Genomic DNA, 20,672 nt, shown 5'->3' with positions numbered 1-20,672 from the left:
CTTGAGCTGTTTTATTTTTCAGCATCAGTCTCATTACATGGTTATGACAATGGGAAGATGCCAGCAGCTCACATCCCAAGCAGACCAATAACTTAATGTTATAACTTACTTTATAAGTTTTTTGACCAATCACACAAAGCAGAAGCACATTGACAGCAGTTCTATCCAACCACTATAAGCACAAGCACCTTTGGTTAAAACAATCCTTGCCTATTTCGAATACAATACCTGCTTGTGAGCCTTAAAACACAATGCACAGAGCTCCATTATTAAGCTTCAAACTTCCTAATATCTTGCTAGATAAACTTTTCTGTAGCTTAGGGAGTTTTTCTAGACAAGTGTTAATGCACAGACCATTGTTCTATTTGTCCTTGCTTTTCTACTTTTCAAATAATTTTGCTGCTGACCTATCTCATGGCTACTGCTTAGCTCTAACCACAGTTCTGCTGTCTCTGAGGCCTGCCTTTTGCAGCTTTCCCAAAACCCTCTGATTTTGTGGATTCCCACACTGAACACAAGTTCAGCTATTTTGAACCAAATGCTCACTGATGTAGATAGTATTGGACATGGCACACTGCAAAATAGAGCTGCTATAGATTTTTTGTTATTAGCACATGGGCACAGGTGTGAGAACTTTGAAGGAATGTGTTTTATGAACCTCCTCTCTTCCATTCACAGGAAACTCAAATAACTACAAGACAACATGAAGAAATTGACTCTGAATGATTTGGGCTTGGATGAATGGTTTGAGGAATGGGGAATAACTGGATGATTGAAAGATATCTTAAAGGGAGCTTTGTTATTACTAGTAGTTATTATTATATTGCTTTGTGCTATTCCACGCATAGTGAAATTGGTGACCCGCTTGGTAGAAAATACAGTGAAAACTATTTGGCTGGTGCAAGATGAAGAAGAGGGAATTGTAGCAATGTATCTAAACAACTTGGGGCACACTGTGCACCAGCCATACCACTTGTAGTTATTCTTATCAGAGCCCTCTAGAAATCACCAAGGTTACTAAGACATAAACTGTGCTAAATGAAGAAAGAAAAGGCTGAGAAACAGAATACCAAGACCACAAGAACTTGATAACAGAGGGCTGTGAGCCACCTGGACTGTAACCACTCACATACTCTGAGAAGTGAGTGCAGGACACGTGGACAACGCAGAGGCACCAATGAAGAAGAGCGTGATCGGTGTATGCAGAAGGGTTAGAATGAATGAATAAGTATATTTATACAAATGTATATATATATATAAATGTATAAATAAGTGCATAATGAAAACAATTAATAGCTTCTGCTTAATGATATTGGTTAGTTGTATGGGAGTCCTGTTTTCCCACAATGGGTGCCTGGGAAGGAGGGAGGGTTCCTTTCCATAAAAAGGAAAGCACTGATGCAGGAGCAGGAGACAAGTGACCCTTGCAGGGCTGGGGCCTCATTGCCTCCTTGTCCCTGCTCAGCAGCCTGGCAGGGGCCGCCCCATGCTCCTGCCCTTGCCATTGCACATCCCCACATGCCAGTGCCCATCCCAGGAAGAGCCCTGAGCAAGGAGGGAGGGACAGCATCTGCCTGGCCAGGGGCTGGGGCTCAGGCCTTGGCCCTTGGCATTCCTGAAACACATCCAGCTTTGCTCAGCACCAGGGACACCTTTGCCTTGTTTGTCCCCAGCTGCCATCACTGCCTCCAGTGTTAAGCTCTAACTGCAGCCTGGGGACACTTTCTCAGTTGTGTTCCTCAGTGGGACCCATTAAAACTTCAGGAAACTTCAGAGTTTCAATTTAATTTTGAGTTCTTGAGAAGTTTTTTGAACACCCTCTTAGGCACTGATTCTGATGTAAACAACACCAAATCCCCTAGAGGCTCATTAAATTCCTTGTGCTGTGTCTGTCTGCTGAGTTTTAAAGGAACAGCTCTTCCCAGGACCAGCTCCCCTCCCAGCCCAGCAGGGCTGAGGGCTCTGCCTGCAGACACTGAGGGGACAGGAGCCAGGCAGAGACAGGCTGAGGGCAATCAGGATTGGGAAGACATTGAGCTGAGACTTCACTTGGGGAAAAATCTTCACAGCCCTGTGCATGGTGAGTGTGTGGGTGCAGGGCAATGTCCCCTGTGCTCCTGGAGGGATCTCCTGAAGCCAGCACACCACACAGCCTGGGGGATGTGCCAGGAGGACTCTCCCAGTTTCTCTGTAGCACAGGAGGAGGAGGAGGAGGAGGAGGAGGAGGAGGATGTGCTGCAGAGTGGGGATGCCCTGGGCACTGTCAGAGCCATCCTGCCCTGTCAGAGGGCAGGACGGCTCCTGCTGCCAGGGACGGCTGCAGGGGGTGAATCTGGGGCTGCAGCCAGGGCTGCTCAGAGCTCCAGTTCATACCCAGCTCATTTCTGAGGGGACTTGTCATGAACTCATTCAGGGCTGGGGTTTCCTGCTTGGGTCTCTGCTTTCCTGAATTTGTGCTCCTACTTTTCCAAGGGCTCAGCTTGGTGGCAATGCAAACTCAACTGTGCAGGGCAGAGCAGGGGCTGAGGCCCTTAAACCATCACCCCGAGGATTCCTGGGCACCTCAGGAAGTGCCTGCACCTGCCCAGCCTCCAGATCCATGCAGCATCACCTTTCCATGGTGCCCAGACTGGGGGAGCTGTTCTTTAATCCCTGCAGGGCCCAGCAGCTGCAGGGCAGGGCTGGCCTAGGGGCTGGGCTGGGCTCTGGCAGCTCTGGCAGGGAAGGAGCCCGGGGCCACAGGAGCAGCTGGGGTTGGGACAGCTCCAGCAGCAGAGCCGTGGGCAGGCAGGGAGGGAGGCGGTGCTGAGGGAGGCCCTGCTGCAGGGCAAATGTGGCACCTGCCAGGCCTGCCCTGCAGACCACACACTGCCCTGAGCAGCACAGCTCTTGTGTCCCCTCGCAGCCAGCACAGCCCTCAGCCCAGGGCTCGGGGCCCTCAGTCCCTCCTGGGCTGGCAGAGCAGCCCCAGAGATGAAGGGCATCTCTGCAGCCATGTGCCCATTCCCTGCTGACCAGGGCCTGAGGGCCACTGTCCTGCCCTGCTGCTGCCTGGCAGGGGCTGGGCAGGGCTGGGCAGGGAAAGGCTTTTCCTCAGGCCCGGCTCTCTCTCTCTCCTTGCCTTGCCCAGGTGCTGCTGGCATTGCTGAGGGGCTCTCTGCAATGGCAGTTCCAGATGCAGGGCCAGGCCCAGCGCTTTGGCTCCTCCTGTGCAGGCTGAGCACAGCAATGGGGTGTCCCAGCTCCATGTGCCTAGGCAGCTCTGGGCAGGGCAGCCTGGGAGGCTGGCAAAGAGCCCACTCTCCTGACTCTGGGAAAGGCAGGAGCCACTTTGTGTGCCAGGGATCCCTCTGCTCTCAGCTGTGTCTCCTGGCTGTCCAGGGTAGCACGGGAGTGGATTTCAGAAAGGTGCAAGTGCAGGGCAGCTGGAGCAGGAGAGAGGGACAGAGCAGCTCCCCTCAGTCTGCACTAAGCCTCAGACAATGCTCCTGCCTCTCTGGACACTCTCTTCTCCAGTCTGTGCAGCAGAATCTCTCGTTCTGCCTCCTACAATCCCCATCCCTTCATGCAGGCATCTCCTCTGCCTTGGCTCAACATTCTTTATACAAATCCCAAAACCAGGACTGGCCCCTGCCCTTACTGTGCCACTGCACTGACTGGGGGTCAGGTCTCACTCCCAGGTGTCCTGCAGGTCAAGGTCCATCTCCTCACACAATATTGGACAGCAGCAACCAGGGCTCCAGCAACAAAGGTGAAGGAAGATCTCCTAGACATACACAAGAGAGAGGTGTTTAGTGGTAGGAAAGGGTCTATGAGAAAGGGCTTTGACATTTCTATGAGAAATATCCGCTCGATTATCACTGTCATTCCTTCTTCAAAAGGTGCCAATGTCCAGAGGCAGCAAATGTCCAACAGCAGCTCCATCAGGCACTTCCTCCTGCTGGCATTGGCAGACACGCGGCAGCTGCAGCTCCTGCACTTCTGCCTCTTGCTGGGCATCTCCCTGGCTGCCCTCCTGGGCAACGGCCTCATCATCAGCGCCGTAGCCTGCAGCCACCACCTGCACACGCCCATGTTCTTCTTCCTGCTCAACCTGGCCCTCAGCGACCTGGGCTCCATCTGCACCACTGTCCCCAAAGCCATGCACAATTCCCTTTGGGACACCAGGAACATCTCCTACTCAGGATGTGCTACTCAGGTATTCTTCTTTCTCTTCTTTATGTCAGCAGAATATTCTCTCCTGACCGTCATGTGCTACGACCGCTACGTGTCCATCTGCAAACCCCTGCACTACGGGACCCTCCTGGGCAGCAGAGCTTGTGCCCACATGGCAGCAGCTGCCTGGGCCAGTGCCTTTCTCAATGCTCTGCTACACACGGCCAATACATTTTCCCTGCCCCTGTGCCATGGCAATGCCCTGGGCCAGTTCTTCTGTGAAATCCCACACATCCTCAAGCTCTCCTGCTCAGACTCAAACCTCAGGGAGCTTGGGCTTCTTGCTATTATCACCTGTTTAGCTTCTGGATGTTTTGTTTTCAATGTTTTCTCCTATGTGCAGATCTTCAGGGCTGTGCTGAGGATCCCCTCTGAGCAGGGACGGCACAAAGCCTTTTCCACCTGCCTCCCTCACCTGGCTGTGGTCTCCCTGTTTATCAGCACTGCTATTTTTGCCAACCTGAAGCCCCCCTCCATCTCCTCCCCATCCCTGGATCTGGCAGTGTCAGTTTTGTACTCGGTGGTGCCTCCAGCCCTGAACCCCCTCATCTACAGTCTGAGAAACCAGGAGCTCAAGACTGCAGGGTGGAGACTAACGACTGGATGGTTTCAGAAGAATTAAACTGCTGGCAAGTTTCTGCATATCACTTGTAATAAAACTTATCTTTGATAGTTGTTGCTTGATTTTGTGATTTCTTTCTTCTTTTTTTTCCTTTGTTTCAGTTTTTTAATACTGTCCACAAAGAAAAGACATTATTTGTGCTTCATTTCATTTTGTTTACCTCCAAATTTGCTGTAGCTCAGAGACTATGTCAATGAGGAGCTGTGCTCTCAGTTGCTTTAAATGAAATAAAGGATCTCCCAGCAGAGTTTTCACCAAAGATCCCCCTCTTGTTCCCTTCTCTGGAGCTGCAGCAGCAATGTCTATGTGCAGAGCTGGGGGCAGACCAGTGCTGGCCCAGCAGCTGTGCCCAGCAGCTGCAGCAGCAGCACTTGGTATTGCCAGTGCTGCTGTTGTGGCCCTGCCCCGCTGCCCTGGTGGCCCTGGTGTTCCTGTAGGGCCTGAGTGCTCTCGGGGCCAGGCACAGTCCTGGGGGTGGCAGTCCCGGGGCTGCAGCAGGGACAGGCCATGGGCACTGCTGGGACAGCGCTGACGTCTCAGGCCAGGCCCTGGGGGCTCCAGGCTCCTTGCCCAGGCTCTCTCAGGAACACAGCCAGGCCAATGCTCACCACAGAAAAGCCCCGTGAGCAGCCCCAGGCTGGCCATGGGCAGGCTGGGGGCAAACAGCATGGCTGGGGCTCTGCAAGGGCCCTGGGGGAGATGGGAAGGAGCAGCAGAGCAGGGGCTGATCCATCCCCAGTGTGCTGCACAGCCCAGGGCAGCGTCCCAGAGCGTCCTCATGGAGCTGCCAACAACATCCCCCCTCTGCAGCCCTGGCCATTCCCCCCAGCTCACACAGGTGCCCCATCCTTGCAGGCACAGACAGGGCAGCACTGGCTCAGCAGCCCCTGTTTGGATTGCACAGAGCAGGGGAGCACCCGCATGCTGTTGCTGTGGGGACATGAACCTGAGGGAGCACAAATGCCGTCAGCCCCTGGGGCCAGCAAGGGCTGGGGGACAGCAGGGAAACCACTCAGCTTTGTCCTGGCCTCTACAGTCAGCCAGAAAGTTTGTTCCCATCAGCTGGGAGTTTCCTGTCCCACTGTAGATGCTGTTGTTCAGAGCCAGGGCTGCCTGGCAGCCACCCCCAAACTGCCCTGAGCATTTCCCTGTCTTCACCTTTGCTTTCTTTCCTCTTTCCTGATCCAGATTTCTTCCTATTGCCCAACCCTGCTCCCTCCCCTGCAAACAGCCCATCCCTGTTGGCCCTTTCTTCTCTGGCCCCACTCCCTATTGCAGTTCCTGACTTGGCACCATGGGAACGTCCTTTGGGCAGCAGGATCATCCTACAAGTGCTGCAGGATTTGTCTGCAGGCTCCTGCAGTGCCTGGTGCTGCTCCCTTGCCAGAGGCACCCCAGGCCAGGGGGGCACATCTGGGCTGCTGTGTCTGGCTCTGGGGCTCCCTGTTCTGGGCAGTGAGGAGGAGCTGCAGAGGCTCTGCAGGACTGACAGGATGGGCTTTGGGGCTGGCAGGAGAAGCTGAGGGACCTGGGCTGCTGGAGCTTCTGAAGAGGAGGCCCAGGGCTCCTCCTGCAACTGCTCCAAGGGTGGTTCCAGAGAGTCACAGAATCAGAAAGGTTGGAAAAGACCTTGGAAATCATCAAGTCTAACCTGTGCCCTGACACCACCTTGTCTCCCTAGAGCCTCCCCTTCTCCAGGATAAACAACCCCAGCTCCCTCAGACACTCTGAAGAGGACTTGTGTTCCAGACCCCTCCCCAGCCTTGTTGCCCTTCTCTGGACATGCTCCAGCCCCTCCATGTCCTTCCTAAATTGGGGCCCAAAACTGCAAACAGCACTCGAGGTGTGGCCTCACCAGTGCCGAGTGCAGGGGAAGAATCCCTGCCCTGCTCCTGCTGGCCACACCATTCCTGATCCAGGCCAGGAGCCATTGGCCTTCTTATCCACCTGAGCACTCTACAGGCTCATGTCCAGCCTGCTGTCCATCAGTCCCTGCAGGTCCCTTTCTGCCTGGCTGCTCTCCAGCCACTCTGGCCCCAGCCTGTAGTACTGCAGGGGTTGTTGTGGCCAAAGTGCAGGACCCAGCACTTGGACTTGTTAAACCTTACCTTGTTGGATTTGGGCCTGGATCCAGCCTGTCCCGGGCCCTGTGCAGAGCCCTCCTACCCTCCAGCAGATCCACACTCACAGCCAGCTTGGTGTCATCTGCAAATTTGCTGATGCTGGACTCAGTCCCCTCATGCAGATCATCAGTGCAGACATTGAAATCCACACTGGCTGGCTCTGATCCCTCGGCCATCCTGTGGTGCCCTGTGATGGCACTCAAGGTGATCTGTTCCATAACCTTGCTGGGAACCCAGGTCAGGCTGACAGGCCTGGAGTTCCCCAGATCCTCCTTCCAGCCCTTCTTGGGGATGGGCTCACATTGGCACCTCCAGTCCTCTGGGACCTCCCTGCTGAGCCAGCACTGATGGTAAATGATGGAGAGCAGCTTGGGGAGCTCATCCACAGCTCCCTCATCCCCCTGGGATGGATCCCATCTGATCCCATACACCTGTGAGCATCTGAGTGGCTCAGCTGGTCCCCAGCTGCTTCCTCCTGGATTACAGGGGGGCTGTTCTGCTCCCTGTGCCCATCCACCAGTTCAGGAGAACACTTGTCATGAGGAGAACTTTACTTAATCTTGAAAACTGAGGCAAAGAAGGGGTTAGGTACTGTCGTGGGTTGACAGCCTTTATCCCAATATCGTGTGTTGTGTCTGGCAGCTGTGCCTTTTCTCTCTTCCCCCCCCCCCCCCCGGCCGTCTTGCTGCGGCGGGGCGGGGAAGAGAGGGGGGGAGTGTTTGACCAGGCCTTTTTGGCTTTTGGCTTTTTGCTGCTTGGCTTGGCTAGCCGCTTTGCTTGCTTGCTTTCTGCTTTTTGCGCTGTTTTTTCTCTTTTCTTTTGTTCCCTCTTTCTTACCCTCCCCTGAAGATACTGGACCGGTTCTGGACCTGACCTGAGACGTCCAGGACACCTGGAGCTTGCAAGAGAAGCTTGACGCCCTCACCCTACACAGTCTGTTTCTTTCCTTTTCTTGTGGTGGGGAGTGTTCTTTTGTTACTTGTAAATAAATAAGTTTTGTTTTCCACTTTGCTCCTCCGAGAAATTCCTTCCCAAACCCGGTGTTGGGGGAGGGGTGGTTGGAGGTTTGTTTTGTTTTGGGGGGCTCCCTTTTGGAGATTTCCCCTAATTTGTCCTAAACCAGGACAATATACTTTTTTGTGCGTTGGCCGGGAAACGGAGGCCAAAAAAAAAAAACAGTGGAAAAAAAACCTATAACAATAATATTTTGGTTTTGGCTATTTTGGTGGGCATATTGGTGATTCATAATGTCATTTGGAGTGGAAGCTTGCCGGTATTTCTGGTCCCTAGGGGTTTTTGAAGTTTTAATACTTTTGTGGTCCCTGGGGTTATTTCCTTACCCAAAAATAGCTCTGATGTTGTCCCTAATAAGTAGCTTTTGTAAGCGGGGGGCACTAACCAGAATAGTCATTGTGCTGGTCTTATGTGTGATGATGTGTCGGATAAAAATGCTGGACTTTATTTCAGGAATGTATGGATTGCTGTTATGGTTGTTTACTCAGTTTGTTTGGGGAGAAGAAGGGGAAGGGGCTTTTCAGCCTTTGTCCTCCTTCTTGTCCTCCAAATTGTTGACATCTCTATTAGAAAATACTGAATTTCCCCTGAGTTTGAAAGAAACCATCTTTCTGGCATTTAATTTATTAAGCCTTTTCTATACTGTCTGGAGTGTGTATAAAATGAAGACTGAGATTTCTAGAGGGGTTAGAGACACTCCTGACTTAGGAGTAAAACAAAGCAGGAAAAATCTTGACTTGAGTGGGAAATGGGAGGACATGGGCCAGACTTTAAAGGAACTTTCCGATCCTATAGATTGGGACTTTCCATCTGATCAAATTCAGGATCCAGTCGAGGTGGCAAAGTATTTGAGGGAGAAGTGCCATGGTAATACTAAGGAGGAAAGGGTTACTGCAGTGAGCTGGGCCTTGGCGTTTGTTTACTGTACTCTGCTAGATACTGTGGAGCAGCAGATAGCAGAAAGGGAACAGGGAGATAAGTTAGTTACTATCCCAGTGACCCAGGCTGCAGCTAACATCCCAGGCTCCAGGCTAGCAGCTGAATCAGACAATAGGCCCCAACCCATGGCTGTTGCAGCTAATACAAGAGGTGGAAAGTGTAAAGGCAAGACTGATCGAAAGGTGGAGGATGATGATGATGATGCAGGAGAAGGACCCTCACCAAAATCAGAGGCCACATCAAGGGGCACAGAATCTGGAGCTAATATTGACTCCTTTTCTCTGAAGGACCTCAGAGGCCTAAGAAAGGATTACAGACGACAACCTGACGAATCTATAATTAGTTGGTTAGTCCGCCTTTGGGATGCTGCAGGGGAGGTTACAATTTTGGATGGTACTGAAGCGAGGCATTTGGGATCCCTGTCACATGATCCTGTCATTGATCAAGGTATGATGAGGGGGGCTAACCCTCACAGCCTCTGGGAACGGGTCCTAAGAAGCGTAGCAGAACGATACCTGTGTACGGATGATCTCTATATGCAGCAGACACGGTGGAAGACCATAGAACAGGGGATCCAACGCCTGAGAGAGATGGCGGTGGCAGAGCTCATTTTCTCAGATGATACAACAACTAGGAATCCGGACCTGGTACCATGCACACCTATAATGTGGAGGAAACTTGTGCGACTTGGGCCACCTGAATACGCTTCTGCCCTAGCAATAATGAAGCGGGATGATACATATGAGACTGTGCTCGATATGGCAAAGAAGCTTCGAGCGTATGCAGATGCTGTGCATGGCCCAACTCATGCCAGAATTGCAGCAGTGGAAACCCGACTGCAGAAACTAGAGGACAAAATAGAGGAGAATCATAAGAAACTCCGGGAAGAGATTAAGGAGGACCTTATTCAAATCTCAGCTGTACAAATTAGAGGCCCTGGTGTCCAACGCTGGCGCTCCTTTGATGGGGAGAGAAGGTACATCCCACGGGCTGAGTTATGGGCTTTTCTGCGTGAGTCTGGAGAAGACATGAGGAGATGGGATGGAAAACCCACCGCTGCTTTAGCACAACGGGTGCGTGATTTGAAGAAAAGAGAAAGTATCACCAAAAGGATAGCAGCTCCGGTCGCTCGTAGCCGAGATGTTAAGTATGCTGATGACGATGACATGTCCGATCCCCTTGAAGGAACTTCTAAGGCATATGCCCAAGGAAAGAAGGACAATCTGGCTTAGAGGGGCCCTGCCTCCAGCCAGGAAGAGGCACGGGAGAACCGGGTTTTCTGGAAGGTGTGGATCAGATGGCCTGGCACATCAGAGCCACAAGACTATGAAGCATTGGTTGACACTGGATCACAGTGTACCTTAATGCCATCGGAACACGTGGGGACAGAACCTGTTTCCATTGCTGGAGTGACAGGGGGATCACAACAGTTGACTTTGTTGGAAGCTGAGGTGAGCTTGACTGGGAAGGAGTGGCAGGAACATCCGATTGTGACTGGTCCAGAGGCTCCGTGTATTTTGGGCATAGACTTCCTCTGGAATGGCTATTACAAAGATCCTAAGGGATTCAGGTGGGCTTTTGGAATAGCTGCAGTGGAGATAGAGGGTATTAAACAATTGAATACCTTGTCTGGACTATCAGAGAACCCATCTGCAGTAGGACTCTTGAAGGTAGAGGAACAACGAGTGCCAATTGCCACCTCAACAGTGCACCGCAGGCAGTACCGGACGAATCGAGATGCCGTGATCCCCATCCACAAAATGATCCGAGAGCTGGAGAGCCAAGGGGTGGTCAGTAAAACCCACTCACCCTTCAACAGCCCTATCTGGCCCGTGCGAAAATCTGACGGAGAATGGAGATTGACTGTGGACTATCGTGCCTTGAATGAAGTGACTCCACCACTGAGTGCGGCTGTACCGGACATACTGGAACTGCAGTACGAGCTGGAGTCCAAGGCAGCAAAGTGGTACGCGACCATCGATATTGCTAACGCGTTTTTCTCCATCCCTCTGGCAGCAGAATGCAGGCCCCAGTTTGCTTTTACATGGAGGGGAGTGCAGTATACCTGGAACCGACTGCCCCAGGGGTGGAAACACAGTCCTACCATCTGTCATGGACTGATCCAGGCTGCACTAGAAGAGGGTGAGGCTCCAGAACATTTACAATATATTGATGATATCATTGTTTGGGGGAACACGGCAATAGAAGTGTTCGAGAAAGGAGAGAAGATTATTCATATTCTCTTGGAAGCCGGATTTGCCATTAAGAAGAGCAAAGTCAAGGGACCTGCCCGAGAAATTCAGTTTTTGGGAGTGAAGTGGCAAGATGGACGGCGTCAGATTCCTGCAGATGTTATTAACAAAATCACTGCTATGTCCCCACCAACTGATAAGAAGGAAACACAAGCTTTCTTAGGTGCTATAGGTTTCTGGAGGATGCACATCCCTGAGTATAGTCAGATTGTGAGACCCCTTTATCTGGTTACCCGCAAGAAGAACAACTTCCATTGGGGCCCTGAGCAGCAGCAAGCTTTCATCCAGATCAAGCAGGAGATCGCTCATGCTGTAGCCCTTGGTCCAGTCAGGACGGGACCAGATGTGAAGAACGTGCTCTACTCTGCAGCCGGGAGCCATGGTCTGTCCTGGAGCCTTTGGCAGAAGGTGCCTGGCGAGACCCGAGGCCGACCATTGGGATTTTGGAGTCGGAGCTACAGGGGGTCTGAAGATAACTATACTCCAACAGAAAAGGAAATCTTGGCCGCCTATGAAGGAGTCCAAGCCGCCTCAGAGGTGATTGGTACAGAGGCACAACTCCTTCTGGCACCCCGACTACCGGTGCTGGGATGGATGTTCAGAGGAAAGGTTCCCTCTACCCACCATGCCACCAATGCTACTTGGAGTAAGTGGATTGCCCTCATTACACAGCGCGCTCGAATTGGGAAGTTTAATCGCCCTGGGATCCTGGAAATAATTACAAATTGGCCCGAAGGTGAAAGCTTTAGTGTCGCGGATGAGGAACAAGAGCCAGTGACCCGGGTTGAGGAAGCTCCGCCATACAATCAGTTACCAGCAGAAGAAACGCGTTACGCTCTATTCACCGATGGTTCTTGTCGCGTCATAGGGATGAAACGGAGGTGGAAAGCAGCTGTATGGAGTCCCACTCGACGAGTTGCAGAGGCTACTGAAGGAGAAGGCGAATCCAGTCAATTTGCTGAAATCAAAGCTATTCAACTGGCCCTAGGTATTGCAGAGAGAGAGAAGTGGCCAAGGCTCTATTTGTATACCGATTCTTGGATGGCAGCCAACGCTCTATGGGGATGGCTGAAGAGATGGAAAGAGGCGAACTGGCAGCGAAGAGGAAAACCAATTTGGGCGGCGGAAGAGTGGAAAGATATCGCTACTCGGTTAGAGAAGTTACCTGTGAAGGTTCGCCATGTAGATGCCCATGTCCCCAGAAGTAGAGCTAATGAAGAGCAGCAAAACAACCAGCAAGTACATCAGGCTGCAAAGATAGGGGAGTTGAAGATAGATCTCGACTGGGAGCATAAGGGAGAGTTATTCTTAGCACGATGGGCCCATGATGCCTCAGGCCACCAGGGTAGAGATGCCACCTATAAGTGGGCACGAGACCGAGGGGTGGATCTAACCATGGACAGTATCTCTCAGGTTATTCGTGACTGTGAGACGTGTGCTGCCATTAAGCAGGCCAAGCGGGTGAAGCCCCTCTGGTATGGGGGGCGGTGGTCTAAGTACAAATACGGGGAGGCCTGGCAGATTGATTACATCACACTGCCTCAAACCCGCCAGGGCAAGCGCTATGTACTGACCATGGTAGAAGCCACCACGGGATGGTTGGAAACCTACCCTGTGTCTCATGCCACAGCCCGTAACACCATCCTGGGCCTTGAAAAGCAGGTCCTTTGGAGGCACGGTACTCCCAAGAGAATTGAGTCGGATAATGGGACTCATTTTAAAAACAATCTTATTAATACTTGGGCTAGGGAACATGGCATCGAGTGGATATACCATATCCCCTATCATGCACCAGCTGCAGGGAAGGTGGAAAGGTATAATGGATTGTTTAAAACCACCTTAAAAGCATTGGGTGGGGGGTCTTTAAAAAACTGGGAGCAGCATTTAGCAAAGGCTACCTGGTTAGTTAACACTCGAGGTTCCACCAACTGAGCAGGTCCTGCTCAGTCTGAGCTCCTTAATATAGTAGATGGGGATAAAGCCCCAGTGGTCCATGTCAGAGGTTTGTTGGGAAAGACAGTATGGATCAACCCTGCCTCGAGTACAGACAAACCCATCCGTGGGATTGTCTTTGCTCAAGGACCAGGTTATACATGGTGGATAATGCAGAAAGATGGAACAACACGGTGTGTACCTCAGGGAGACCTGATTGTGGGATGAGACTCATATATGAATGTCATTGTTTGTTGAATGTGAGACAGAAGGAAACTGTAAGTGTCAAAGGTCTGAGCAAGTAAGATGAGAAGAATGCGTAAGTGTCAAAGGTGTGAGTAAGTGAAATGAAAGTTTTTATTGTATATTCACGATACGGGATAAGGGGTGGAGTGTCGTGGGTTGACAGCCTTTATCCCAATATCGTGTGTTGTGTCTGGCAGCTGTGCCTTTTCTCTCTTCCCCCCACCCCCGGCCGTCTTGCTGCGGCGGGGTGGGGAAGAGAGGGGGGGGAGTGTTTGACCAGGGCCTTTTTACTTTGGGCTTTTTGCTGCTTGGCTTGGCTAGCCACTTTGCTTGCTTGCTTTCTTCTTTTTGCGCTGGTTTTTTTTTCTTTTCTTTTGTTCCCTCTTTCTTACCCTCCCCTGAAGATACTGGACTGGCTCCGGACCTGACCTGAGACGTCCAGGACACCTGGAGCTTGCAAGAGAAGCCTGGCGCCCTCACAACACAGTCTGTTTCTTTCCTTTTCTTGTGTTGGGGAGTGTTCTTTTGTTACTTGTAAATAAATAGGTTTTGTTTTCCACTTTGCTCCTCCGAGAAATTCCTTCCCGAACCCGGTGTTGGGAGAGGGGGGGTTGGAGGTTTGTTTTGTTTGGGGGGCTCCCTTTTGGAGATTTCCCCTAATTTGTCCTAAACCAGGACAACCCAGACACCCCAGAAGGTCAAATGCTGCTAAAAGTCCAATTTGTTACCAAATCTTGGCCTGATATATGGAGAAAACTGGAAAAGATGGAAGATTGGCAAGAGAAGGACATTAATGAGTTATTAAGAGAGGCATTGAAGGTGTATTTAAGGAGGGAGGAAGAAAAAGCAAAGGCCAAGGCTTGGATCATGGTTGCTGTAGCTAGAGAAAGTGCAGGGTGGGCGGGTCCACCACCAGGAGGAGGCAAGGATAGGTCAGTACTGTCAGGTACAAGAGGGATGGAGAGACCTCAAGGCCCTTTGAGAGAGCGACATTGCTATTAGTGTGGAGAGCGAGGACACGTCAGGAGGTTTTGTAGAAAACTCAGACTCGATGCGGCAATAGCCAGGGAACAAGATAATTTAGGGAAGATCCTTAAAGGTGACGATTAGAGGGTCAGGGGCTTTACACTATAGGGGACCCGATGTAACATCTAGAAGAGCCCTTGGTAAACTTTGAAGTGGGACCCCTAAATGAAGAATTTGAATAGATACAGGAGCAGATAAGTCCTGTCTCAACAAAGTACTAAAAAGTATAGTATAGTATAGTATAGTATAGTATAGTATAGTATAGTATAGTATAGTATAGTATAGTATAGTATAGTGAAAAACATCTGAAGTTAGAAAAAACAGCTAGATAGAAAGGATATCCAATAGCACCAAAACTGGCCAGTAATACTTAACTTGTAATAAGTGATGTGGAAGTAAAAGGTACCTTATTGTTGTCTTGTTGTGTGCGTGAGAGTGAGTCACAAGCAAAGTCAGCCTCAACTTCCCGGGCAGGTGGGAAGGGGGCAGTGGAAGTGTGTGTGTGTGTGACCTGCAAACCAAGATACTGTTCCCTGGGCAGGTGGGGGCTGTGGCTGAAATGTGTTTTTGTGACCTGCAAACCAGACTAGTGCTCCCCAGGTGTGTGAGGGAGCCGTAGCTGTAAGAGCGTGAGTGACACGCAGAGAGCCTCACAGGTGAATGTGCACCAGAGGCAACCAGAGCCAGGGCCCTTCCAGGAGGCCCAGAGATGCTGAGACCTGTGGGCCAACCCCAAGGTGAGGGGAGCCACAGTGATTTTCTAGCAATAATGATCCAGTTTGTGTCTTGAGGGTGTGAAGGAATGTGTGAGGGTGAATATAGACAAAGAATAGAGGTAATGTAGATTGTGCAGTACAAGTTTTACCACATCTCCTTAGAGGGAAGTGTACTGTGTAGAAGAATGGTGTAAAAAAAAATATTTAAGTGTAAGGGGTTGAAAGAAATATTTAAGCTGTAAGTGAAAGTAAGAAACAGAAGCAAGAGATAAATAGATAACATCTTGAAAAATAGAACAGAAAAACCAGTGAATTAAATACACAGAAAAAATAGGTGAATAAAAATACTTTGAGAGTTAAGTTAGCTGAGAAATACAACTCCTTGCAAAATACAGAGTATGTAGAAGTTGATGAGAGAAATATGCAAGCTATGGAAAAAAGAGAAATTAACCAATAATATTTAACAGAGAAACTGAGTTTTGATAAAATCATTAAATTGCAGACCATTACTGCCTGTGTTTGAAAGCCCATTTCACGTACTCTTCATTACTAACTCGACGGTGCAGACCAAAAGGTAAAGGTTGGACTCACATCACTCTCACCCCCTCGCATTGGACCAGCATTCAACACCAGTTTTTTTTCCCTCTGGCATTCTGGCACTGGACTGGACTGCACCCCATTCTCCCTCTGGCATTGGGCCAGACTCTCAATTTTTCCCTCTGGCATTGGACCAGAGTCCATATCACTCTCACCCCCCGGCACTGGACAAGATTCATCTGCTTCACAAGTTAATTCACCTGAGTAGACTGTGATTTAAAGTTGACTCTCAGAAGGAAGAGTCGAAAAGACTGAACTGTGTGGGACAAAAAAATTGGTATCAGAGTTCTAATATTGCTTAAAATGTTTTAGACTGTTCTGTGTAAACTATGTTGGTAAAAAGTTTAAGACTGTAAATAAGTAATTCTGGTTAATTCCCCAATTTATTTCTAAAGACTCCAGGTTAATCCTCTACAGAACACTCCCCTGGGGGAAGACAAAATTGGTAGGGAACAGACCAAGAGAGGTTTAACCAGAGAAACGGGTAGAAGGGACTCTAAAGAGCTGGGAAGCTTTTCCTCAGTAAAATTCCCCAAGAGGCAAGGCCGGGTGGGCAGGCTGTGCACGATGACCTGTGGAGAGCATTATCAATAATTGGTTAGCTGAGAAAGGCCACACTGATATAATGCCACTGGTTAAACTGAAGGAGAAAAGTCAGCAGTCAGCAAGCTAAAAGGAAGAGTCAGCAGTGACCTTGCTGCAACATGAGGATAGGGAGTTGAGATTAGTCCTGAATACATCCTAAGAATATGTAGAAAGTATCAAAAGTAGAACCATAGGAATGCAGAAGTAGGCGTAGGTGCTGATATGTAAGCTGACCAATCCTGAGCTCAACTTTTGCAATATGTATGAAGCTCATTATTAACTGTATTTAACCCGCCGTACTGATCAATAAAATTGAGCCTGTGATGATCAAACTGATGTCCTGGTTCCCTTCCGTCGACAAATGGTGGAGAATGCGGGCATAACCGAATCTCTGCCCTTTTTCTCGGATTAAAAGGAAAAGGGATTATGCCACGGTCCGGAAGTTGGGTTTGGGTCCCAGCAGCCGGGACGGTGCCGGAATTTGAAGCACCCTTAAGGTTCACAACTGTGACTTAAGCCAATACGTGTCCGCCGGAGCCTGGAGAGCTGCAACAGCGCGCGCTGATTAATAGGTATAGATAGGCAAGCGGCATATGATTTATTTACCGCCTATTTAGAGCGGCGTGGGATAAAAGGGATAGATTTAAAAAAGGAGTTACCAGGGTTATTAGCTTATGGCCATGCTAAGGGTATCTTTTCTAATCCTCATACAGTTCATGAGCTAGCAGAGTGGAGAAAGTTTGGGGAAATATTGTGGGATACAATACTAGACGATGATAAGTCAGCAAAGAAATTCGGGAAGTTATGGCGGGTGGTGTATAACACGTTACTTCCGCAGGTCTCTGAGAGAAAGGCAGCAGAAAGGGCAACAGAAGCTCATAAGAGGAATATAGGGTATGGTCGTGAAGATGATCCCCTGGCACCTTCTGTAACTAAGGTACTTATGCCTAAGAGTCCCCAGCAAAGTGGTGTGGAGGATTTCTCTATAGGCGCAGTGGAACCGTCTGCACCTTTCCTGTCAGAGGGGGAGGGCGAGTCGGATGGTGAGGGTAGGGGCAAGCCATCTTTGCCTCCGCCACCAGCTTCAGGCGGGTCGGATGGTGGGAGTAGGGGCAAGCCAGCTTCGCCTCCGCCGCCAGCCTTGCCTCCGCCGCTTCCCCTCAGTGAGCCGGCTCAGGTTACAGCTTCGGTGGGGGGGTCACCTCCTCCGCCCGAGCCGGCTCCAGCGGGGGGGCGGATTGCCCCCCGCAGGCTGGCTCCGTGTGAGCCGGCTCCGGTTTCACTGTCAGCTCCAGCGGGGGAGGGGGGGCTCCCGCTTCCCCCGCACGAGCCAGCCCCTGCTTCACTGCCCCCCCCCGCGCGAAAACTTGGTGTCTGCACCGAAGTGGCAGCAGCATAGCACCCTTAAAGGGCCAGATCCCATCCCAGGGGCACACCGTGATCCATGAGGGGAGATGGCTAAACAGAGGAGGGAAGCTTGGGCTACTTCGGCGAAAAAAGTAATGCAAATGGGGGATGGTGAGGCGGTGGAAATAGCTTCTAGTCTTGCATGTCCAGTTACATACACACCACAGTATGATGCACAGGGGAACCTTACGCATAATATAGCAGAATATACTCCCTTAGATTGGAAGCTGTTAACTCAGCTACGTTCTACGGTTAGTCAGTTTGGAGTAAAAAGTGAACCTGTTAAGCAAATGTTAGATTATCTTTTTAATACTCAGGTTTTATGTCCTAATGATTTAAGAGGAATAGTTCGGTTGATATTTACTCAGCATCAGCAGTTATTGTTTAATGCACATGACCCATTACATGGAGTAACAGTAAAGGAGCTGTTGGGCTTAGAGGCATATTTGCGTACAGAGGCACAGATGATATCGGGAGAAGATAAACTTACAGAGTCTATGTGGTTAGTGCGTGCTGCAATAGACATGGTTAAAGAGCCAGGAGTGTTACCGGCTTATATGGGTTTTAAGCAAGGAAGGGAAGAATCATTTGGAAATTTTATCGATAGAACAGCTACTGCTATAGATCGGGCTGGTGTTGCAGGACGCTATTGAAGCAGGTGTGCCTTGCAAAATAGCAATCAAGCAACCCAAAGAGTGTTAGCTACTTTAGGGGCAAACTGGACTATTGAGGAAGCATTAGAGCGAATGGCATTAATGCCAACAGCTTCACAGGCATTTATAGCAGAAGCCTTAAAGGAATTAGGATTAGGGTTGCAAAAGCATAGTCTACTCAAAATCAGGTGTTAGCTGCTCTTGCTCCTCTCCGAAGCGGCTCACTGGCAGTCACGTAAAGAGGCTCGAGACCATTCATCAAGTGTTACCGATGTGGCAATGAGGGACAGACACAAGTTGCCACCGTGACATCGGAGACACCAGCAGCTGCCGTGACATCGCTGCTACCTCCTGTCTGCAACCTGCAACAACACGGAGCTTCGGCTTGGATTTATCAGCAGCAGTAGACGTCACACTAATGACGAACCAGCCTGAGAGGATACCCACTGGAGTAAAGGGTCCTCTTATACTAAATGGACAAACATGTGGAGCATTATTGCTGGGACGTTCCTCTATAACTATGTTGGGAATATTTGTTTTGCCTGGTGTTATCGATGCGGACTTTACAGGGGAAATACAAATTATGGCTTACACCCTTTATCCTCCGATTAAAATTACAAAAGGACAACGCATTGCACAATTGGTACCACTGTCACAAATGACATCAGGAATACAATCATTTACTGGGCAAGCACGGGATGAAAAAAGTTTTGGCTCTACTGGTGTTACACTTTTAACTGTGGATTTACAAAATAGACCAAAACAAAAGGTTGAAATTACCTATGGGCATCAAAGCATAACCCTTTATGGATTATTGGATACAGGAGCAGATACTAGCATCATTTCTCCAGAAGCCTGGCCACAACATTGGCCTATGTTTCCTTCATCAAACATGCTCACAGGAGTAGGAGGATTTACATTGGCAAGCAGGTCGCCGTCTTTGTCTGTGTGCATTGAGAATCAACAAATATCTGCTGTGTTTTCAATTGTTCAACTGCCTCCTACAGTTTCCTGCTTAATTGGAAGGGACATTTTAACACAATTGGGAGTGGTGTTAACTAATCAGCACCCTTTGGGGTAATTGCCATTGCTTGGACTTTCCCCATTCCACTCACCTGGAAAACGGATACACCGGTGATGGTTAAGCAATGGCCATTAAAAGGGGAGAGTCTTATGCATGCCCATGAATTGTTACAGGAACAATATGCAAAAGGGCACCTGCGACTGTCCACAAGCCCTTGGAATACACCTATTTTTGTAATCAAAAAGAAATCAGGGAAATATCGTTTGATACATGATTTGAGGGCTGTAAATGACCAAATGGAACCAATGGGGGCCTTACAGCCTGGTCTTCCAAATCCAGCTGTGATCCCAGAACACTGGCCTCTTTTAATTATTGACCTAAAGGATTGTTTTTTCACTATTGGCCTGCATCCTGATGACATGAAGAGATTTGCTTTTACTTTACCAGCAATAAATCGTGGGGAACCAGATAAAAGATTTGAATGGACATCTCTTCCACAGGGCATGCGCAACTCTCCCACTTTATGTCAGCTTTATGTTGATGCAGCATTACAGCCACTACGTCGTAAATGGCCAGCAACTATAATATATCATTACATGGACGATATTTTGTTTGCACAGCAACAGCCATTCTCCTCTTTACAGATTAACACCATTATAAATACTCTTGCTGCATATTCACTTGTTATTGCTGCAGAGAAAATTCAGACTACAAAGCCCTGGAAATATTTGGGATGGACTTTGACGGATCAAATAGTGATACCACAAAAATTGGAATTACAATTGGACATTAAAACTCTACATGATGCACAGAAGTTGCTGGGAGACTTACAGTGGCTGAAGCCTATTGTGGGAATACCAAATCACTTATTAGAAGCCCTACGGCCTTTGTTAAAAGGTGTGGACCCTACTACTCCTGTACACCTGACAAAGGAGCATCATCTTGCCTTGCAGCAAATTAGTAACTGTGTACAGCAAGGGTATGTGTCTCGTCGACAACTCGACCACCCCATTGACCTTACTATTTGGAATAGCCCTTGCCACTTGCTTGGTGCTCTCTCTCAGTTGCAAAAGAAAACGGGGGAGATACGGGTATTGGAATGGTTATCACCACCACTACAGCATAAGAAAACAATATTTTCAAAAATTGAACAATTCGCTGCATTAATCAAAAAGGGGCGTCTCAGAATTCTTGAAGTGGATGGTAGAGAACCTGCTACTATTAGATTACCTATGGAAAAAGAAACCTTGGACTGGTACTTGATAAATTCAAAGAATTTACAAGAAGCATTATTGATGTCACCTGCTAAAGTAGAGACTAG

At 49.4% G+C, this 20,672-nt stretch overlaps 1 protein-coding gene across 1 annotated transcript; it reads left to right on the top strand.

Moving 5' to 3' along the window:
- The first annotated feature begins 3,898 nt into the window (after positions 1-3,898).
- LOC134434717 (olfactory receptor 14I1-like) lies at positions 3,899-4,837 on the top strand. Its single transcript, XM_063183345.1, has one exon. It carries the CDS (start codon positions 3,905-3,907, stop codon positions 4,835-4,837), a length of 933 nt encoding a protein of 310 aa, XP_063039415.1. The 5' UTR covers positions 3,899-3,904.
- The last annotated feature ends 15,835 nt before the right edge of the window (positions 4,838-20,672 follow it).

This window comes from Melospiza melodia, unplaced genomic scaffold (genome assembly GCF_035770615.1).
Source record: "Melospiza melodia melodia isolate bMelMel2 unplaced genomic scaffold, bMelMel2.pri scaffold_46, whole genome shotgun sequence".
Taxonomy (NCBI): domain Eukaryota; kingdom Metazoa; phylum Chordata; class Aves; order Passeriformes; family Passerellidae; genus Melospiza; species Melospiza melodia.
This window is presented reverse-complemented; position numbering and strand designations above follow the sequence as displayed.

Coding starts and splice junctions, on each gene's coding strand:
- LOC134434717 (XM_063183345.1), top strand. CDS start 3,905: ATGTCCAACAGCAGCTCCATCAGGCACTTCCTCCTGCTGGCATTGGCA.